Source organism: Euprymna scolopes, chromosome 13 (genome assembly GCF_053919585.1).
Source record: "Euprymna scolopes isolate OS-2025 chromosome 13, ASM5391958v1, whole genome shotgun sequence".
Lineage (NCBI taxonomy): Eukaryota > Metazoa > Mollusca > Cephalopoda > Sepiida > Sepiolidae > Euprymna > Euprymna scolopes.
In genome coordinates, this window is record NC_136494.1 from 135,752,304 (window position 1) to 135,759,904 (window position 7,601).

The 7,601-nt window shown below is 37.2% G+C and overlaps 1 protein-coding gene across 1 annotated transcript; it reads left to right on the forward strand.

The window, feature by feature from the left end:
* Positions 1-2,094: 2,094 nt before the first annotated feature.
* Positions 2,095-3,318, forward strand: LOC145292336 (uncharacterized). Its single transcript, XM_080138667.1, has one exon. It carries the CDS (start codon positions 2,095-2,097, stop codon positions 3,316-3,318), a length of 1,224 nt encoding a protein of 407 aa, XP_079994793.1.
* Positions 3,319-7,601: the final 4,283 nt, after the last annotated feature.

The following is a 7,601-nucleotide window of genomic DNA, read 5'->3' on the forward strand; positions in this document are numbered from 1 at the left end:
TTTTTCTAAACATGAAAATCCTTGAAGAGGTCAATTGGTCGAAATATCTTGGCTTCATTATCACAGTAACACCTCAAGAGGAAGAAAGACTGCCTTCTGTCGACTTCGAGTGCGACTCTGGTCACGAAAAGAAATAAAGCTGAACAACATACATAATCTACCAGGCCCTCATTAACACCATTCTCTTCATTATGGATGTGAAACTTTGTCTATGTGAGCAAGCGACCTATGCAAACTGGGGGTATTCGACTATCACTGTCTATGACATCCTGTGTCCATTGGCAACAGTTTATCTCCAACAGTACAATTCGCACTCGCTGCAAGATCAACTCCCTCCAAAAATCTTTCCTTGCCAGATGGCTTTGTTGGTTCGGCTAGGCCCTTCGACGACAGTCAGGCGACTTCACCCGTGAAGTCATCAATCTAGCATGCCACCAGGCTGAAAGAAACGTGGCGGTGGCCAACTCAGAATCTAGCTCAGAATAGAGAAGCAAGATACTGAACTGATTCTGGGCTCTCACCTTTTTGGGATCCGTCACTAGAACCACAAATGGCTTGCACTTAAGTAGCCTTGAATCATCATGCCTGAACAGGTGGTCATTGCAACGTGGTAAACTTGTTGGAAAGAGCTTGTCTAACCGACCCGAGGTGAATGCCACAACCATGACCAATCCATTTTTTTCATATCTAACAAGGCCAGAACGATGAATAACTTACTACAAAATGGCGATACCAACATCTACTACTAATCACTTACTTTTGAGGTCACCGATTATCAAGAAAAAGAGCCACTCAAGGATAAGTGTTAATGAAGTGAGAAAGAATGTCAGCTGAAAGATGAGGAGCATTACAGGAGTATTAAAATTAATCGATGCTATAAACTGCATTTGATTGTTATGGGATGGTTCATCATTCTTATCGACATTAGATTTGAAGACGACCAAGTTGTAATTAGCAGAGAAGCAGTCCCGGTGCAATGTATTCCACGGGTAGCAAACTCTGGTAAAGAAGCTTCGTTCATAAAAATTCTGCTAAGCATCCATTTGCGTTTTTAGAATCCGGTTCATGATTAATCCATGTCGCTCAAAGAAATTACATTATTTCCCATGACAGTTTTTCTAGCCTTAGAAAACATCCCATATGCAACTTATCTCGGTGTGACGCTTAACAGGACACTATCATACAGAACCCACATCGAGAAGCTCTGCAAGAAGCTATATATGCACAATGATGTGCATTGACTCTGACTAACAGCTATAGGGGAGCCGAGGCACAAACGTTACGCTTGTCAGCTTTAGCGCTGTGCTACTTGGTCACAGAATGATGTGCAGTGGCATGGACTCATTCTGCTCATGCTGCAAAGGTTGACGTCGAACACAACAAGACACGCAGGATGATTACCTGAAATCGACCAATCTGTTATCTATATTTATACGTTGATCCTCATAACGTGTAGTTTGGCGTTTTCCTTCTTAGACTCGTTTCTATTTCGTCTCATTAGAGTTAGGAGCAAAATGTAATATCTATTCTGATATTACGCTTCATCTTCTGTTTAATTCTACAAGTTCTAAACTTCGATACACAACTTTCTGATTGCAACAAAATTTCCATTTTTATTTATTCATACTTGACATGATGGCGTCAGAATGAAAATCGTGTTGTGTCGAATGATAACTAGGAAGATGTGCTAAAATATTTTTAGCAGTCTGGTCGGGCTCGTTCCTTCAACTGGCTATCATCCGTTCAATGGCTCCTATAAATCCGGCAGTATCAGAGCTAAATACATTTGATGTTTTACTGTTACATAAGCACGAGTTATCTCCCTTTGACTTAGTGACTGCCACCGTCACTCTTGACTGCAACCTCCCACTACTTGTATTAGTGGTAAACTGCTATCTATTCAGTGTTAATAAATTCTTTGTTACGTTACCATGTGAGTCTCGCCTCTGTTCATAAATGCTTCACTAACAAGTTACTAACATGGTTTTATTTGATACTCACCTGTATCAACACGTAATATAAAATGGTGTCAGAATAAAACATCGAACCGTCAAGATTCACAGCCATATATTAATATTTTCACGAAAAAAAAAAATGGAATTTTTACCACATGCAAAAGAATTGAACTTCTCTTCGGATAATCTCGGACAGGAATGGGAAACGTGGAAAAACCAATTTCAATTGTTCCTGCAAGCTACAGAGTCGAACAAGAAACCGGAGAAGGTGAAAACTTCAATATTGCTGACCTGTATAGGAAACGAGGGAAGGAAAATATATTATACGTTTAACTTTGAAAATGACGAAGAGAAGCTAAACTTAAAAAAAGTTATAGAAAAATTTGACACGCACTGCCAACCAAGAAAAAACCTGACGTTTCTCACATATCAATTTCTCACGTGCAAACAGAAAGAAGCACAGAGATTTGATGAGTACGTCACAGAATTACGGCAAAAGGCGAACAAATGTGAATTCGGCGACCTCACTGAAAGACTAATAAAAGACATTCTAATTTGTGGCGCCCATGACGGCATGTTAAGAGAAAGAATGCTTAGAGAACCTTCACTGGATCTACAAAAGGCAATACAAGCAGGCCTGAGTGCTGAAGAAACGAAGAGACACTCTAAGATAATGGCTGCATGCGAGACAGAAAGTATCTCAACAATCCGAAACCCAAAGAAAAACAAGATGTTGTCCAAAGTCATGCTCAAACGAGAATGGATTGAGACATGCACATACTGCGCTGGGTCACATCAAAAAGGAAACTGTCCAGCATATAATAAAAATTGCACAAATTGTGGCAAAAAAGGACACTTCGCTCGAGTGTGTCGAACGAAAAAGAAGAAGCTATACAATGTCGGACACAATTCAGACCACGTGGAGCAAAATCAGTTCAACATGGACGCCATATTGAAAAAAAATGTAGACGCACTACAAACTGAGAAATGGAAAGTAAAGATTCGAGGCAACGAAACACTCATCAACTTCAAAATCGATACAGCTGCTGAAGTAAACGTATTACCAACAAAAATATATAGAAATATTGAACCAAAGCCAAAATTGAATAAAACGTCTATAAAATTAACCGTCTACAACTGTACGCAAATTCCCAAGATAGGGAGCTGTGTTACACAATTACAAAATAAAAATATAAAAGTACGTTCGCATTTCATTGTGGCAAACACAAATGCAAACGCAGTAATCGGCGCGGAAACAGCGGAAGAGTTAGGACTGATAAAAAGAACTTATGAAATAAACAAGACGGACATAGAAGCATTAAAAGAAAAATATAAAGATTGCTTTGGTGACATTGGAAAATAACCAGTCACAAATCATATAACCATAAATCCGGACATAAAACCTGTCATAAATCCTCCAAGGAACATACCGTTTGGGATGAAACCAAAATTAAAAAAGGAGTTAAAAAAAATGACAAAAATGGGAATAATAAAACCCGTTGAAGAAACGACAGATTGGGTAAATTCTCTGGTAATAGTGGAGAAACCGAACGGAAAATTAAGACTATGTTTGGACCCTAGAGACCTAAACAAGGCCATAAAAAGAGAACACTACAAATTACCCACCGCCGAAGAAATATTTGCAGAAATGGAAAATCCAAAATATTTCACGAAATTAGACGCTTCAAATGGATATTGGCAAATACCCGTTGATGAAGAAAGCTCTAAGCTATTAACATTTAATTCGCCATTTGGTCGTTATTCGTTCACACGCCTGCCATATGGAATACATAGTGCCTCTGAAATTTTTCAAGCACAAGTTGCAAAAATAATAGAAGGCATACCTGGAACGAAGAACTCACAGGATGACATAATAATATGGTCAGAAACATTAGAGGACCATATAAAAACATTAGACAAGGTATTCAGTCAACTACGCAAAGCTGGATTAAAACTAAACAAAAATAAATGTGAATTTGCAACAAAGCAATTAACATATTTAGGTCATTTGATCACTGATGAAGGAATAAAACCAGACCCTTCTAAAATAAAGGCAATAACACACATGCCTCTACCCGAAAATAAAAAAGATATCCAACGATTTTTGGGAATGACCAACTACCTGTGCAAGTTCATAGCAGAGTACTCAGAGGTAACTACACCGTTGAGAGTACTGCTACACAACGATACGCTGTGGTCGTTTGACAAACCTCAAATAGAGGCTATAGAAAAACTAAAACGGATAATAACTAGCCTACCAGTTTGAAAATTTTATGATCCCAGCAAAGAAATTAAAATCACCACCGATGCCAGCAAACATGGATTGGGTGCGGTGTTACAACAGAAACATGATGAAAAATGGTTACCCGTGTCATACGCGTCACGATCGACAACCCCAGCAGAACAAAATTACTGCCCGATAGAATTGGAAACACTCAGCATAGTGTTCGCCTGCAACAAATTCCACCAATTTATCTATGGAAGAAACTTTCTCATAGAAAATGATCACAAACCATTAAGGCAAATTTTTAAAAAATCCATTACAAAGAGCCCTCCGAGAATACAAAGATTCTTACTCGCGCTTCAGAAATACGAATTTGAAGCTGATGCATTATCACGTGCATATATAACAGACAGCGAACAAGAAATATCGGATACAGAAATGGACAAATATATCCATACCATTATAAAACAATATCCAATGAGCGACCAAAAACTAAACATATACCGTGAGGAGACTGGGAAAGACCCAACACTAAAAATGCTCATGAAATATGCGACATAAACTTGGCCAGAAAAAATGGACGTGCCACCCACAATAGCACCATATATGCCAGTCCGCGATGACATATCGGTTGTGAAAGGACTAGTATTGAAAGGTACACGAATAGTGGTCCCAACCTCCCTAAGGAAGGAAGCCCTACAAAAAATCCACACTGGACATTTGGGCATAGAAAAGTGCGTTGCAAGAGCAAAAGAGGTCGTATATTGGCCTAACATAAATAATCAAATAAAAGAAATGGTTAGCACATGCACACATTGTCTAGATCACAGAAACCGACAACCGTCAGAATCACTAATACACCATGAAATACCCGTAACACCATGAACCAAAGTTGCGACAGACGTATTTTTCTTATATAGTAAAGCATATGTAGTGATAATAGACTACACGACTAGATATTTTGATATCCACAAACTTGATGACTGCAAATCAAGTACGGTAATCAATAAAATAAAAAACACCTTCACAAAATTTGGCATTCCACAAATAGTGATTAGTGACAATGGACCCGAGTACCGATCATCAGAATTTAGACAATTTGCTAAAGATTGGGATTTCAGACATATCACGACAAGTCCGAACTATCCACAGTCCAATGGCTTAGCAGAAAGAAACATTCAAACAATTAAAAGAACATTAAAGAAATCGTTTGAAAGTAGACAAGACCCATACCTAGCAATGTTAGCGTTACGGACTTCACCATTAAAAGATAAAACCCCGTCACCAGCCCAACAGTTGATGAAAAGAACGCTAAGGACAAATCTTCCAAATATCATGCACAACAAAACAATGAAAAAGCATGAAATAAATAAAAAGTCCAAAGAACTATCAGAACTAAAGAAAGACGATACTGTTCGTATTCTTTCACAAGACAAATGGAACCTAAAAGGTAAGATTGTGGAAAAATTAAAAGAGCCTCATTCATATCTAATAAAAACAGAACAAGGAAAATATGTACGGCGCAACAGACGTCATATTTTAAAAACAAAAGAAAATCAAAAGTTCAAAATCAAACACGACTATGAAAACATATTTAACCAAGAAAATAGTCAAAAACAAGTCGTATCAAAAACAAGCTCGGAAAACAAAATAATACCAAACTCCACAAAGAAAGGGAGACCAATTAAATGTCCAGTCCGATACAGAGACTAAATGAGAAAACTCTAAAAATAGAAATACTTTTATTTTTCAGTTAAAACAAAAGAAAAAAAACCGATGTTACATAAGCACGAGTTATCTCCCTTTGACTTAGTGACTGCCACTGTCACTCTTGACTGCAACCTCCTACTACTTGTATTAGTAGTAAACTGCTATCTATTCAGTGTTAATAAATTCTTTGTTACGTTACCATGTGCGTCTCGCCTCTGTTCATGGATGCTTCACTAATTCATTTTTATTTGAGGCATTTCGTGTACATTAAAAATTATGTTATCAATACACAACTTATACGTTATGATTATCGTTATTAAATATATTTCTTATTATTTCTCACAATAAAGCTGTTTTCCAAAGGAGAATTAAATATCAAAATTAAAATATAAGTGTGTGTGTGTGTGTGTGTGTGTGTGTGTGTGTGTGTGTGTTATTTCTCTTTATTCTTATTTATAAAGGATTACGTTTTCTTTTGTTTGTTTGAGTTTTTTTTTTAAGATTAAAGGGAGATTATATTTTTATGTGAGTAATCTCCCTTGGAATTCTGTTGGGGTTCGTGCCTACAGCTGACCTCGCGTAAATCCGACAATATCAGGCCTGAAGGCACTTGATGTTTGACTGTGATATGCTTTGTACAGATTATGGCTGGCCGTATATTCAAGTGTTATGTGTTATTTTTATTTGAAGTATTTCATGTTAGAAATTATGTTGTTATAGAAATATGCAAACAACGTGTCCAAATATTTACAATAAAAATTTAGAACAGAACAACACAACTGAGACGTTAGTAAGCATCGTTATTAAATATATTTCTTATTTTCTCTCAAAATAAAAGCCGTCTCTCACAAGAGAATTAAATATTGTTTGTTTGTTTGTTTGTTTGCTTGTTTGTTGTTGTTGTTGTTGTTGTTGTTGTTGTTGTTGTTCTTTTTCTTTTTCTTTTTTGAGATTATGTCCCTTTCATCTAAAATTAAGAATTACGTTTTTTATCTTTAAATATTGTAATATTAAAGATAGATAACCTTTGTATGTGGGAGTAATTTCCCTTAGCTTTTGTTTTATATTTTGTCTTATAGGGTTTTGAGGTTTGCTAAAAAAAATAATTTCAGTACTTATTTATATTGCGCCGCTACGTAAAAAATATGGCAGTTCAAAATAAAGTAACAGGAATATTTGTATATATACTTATTTATCATTAAAAAAAAAAAAAGGTAAATATAAGGACACGCTACAACAGAACACCAAGCGCTCTAATTTGGGGTTTTAATCGAGGTCGCTGACAACGAATCTGTTAATCAAACCCGTTTGTATGGTATTAACCCCTGAACCCAGGGACTATTTTCCGCCATTTTACAGTTTCCGTTTACGCTACGTGCGAACGTGCGCGGTAGCATAAACGACGGCAGTTGAGTGTGCCTTCACGTAGGAAACTGCCTTTTCACATGGTGTACGAATCTTTGTGGAACATTTAATATTACCCCCGTCTCCTCGCCTCCTCCCCCAATGTAAACAGTAAAATCTCCTAAAAATGTTAAATGGTGTTCTAATCGGTAAGTGTTGCCGTGTTACTTACGAAAAAACGGTTAATTAAACTACAGAAGCAGGAAGCACCTTTTTCTGTTTACATTGGGGGAGGAGGCGGGGATGGTGTTGGGGCGCGCACGCGCCCCAACACCACCCCCGCTTCCTTTCCAATGTAAATGGACACA

Excerpts from the sequence above, each read along its gene's own strand:
- LOC145292336 (XM_080138667.1), top strand. The coding sequence starts at position 2,095 with ATGGAATTTTTACCACATGCAAAAGAATTGAACTTCTCTTCGGATAAT.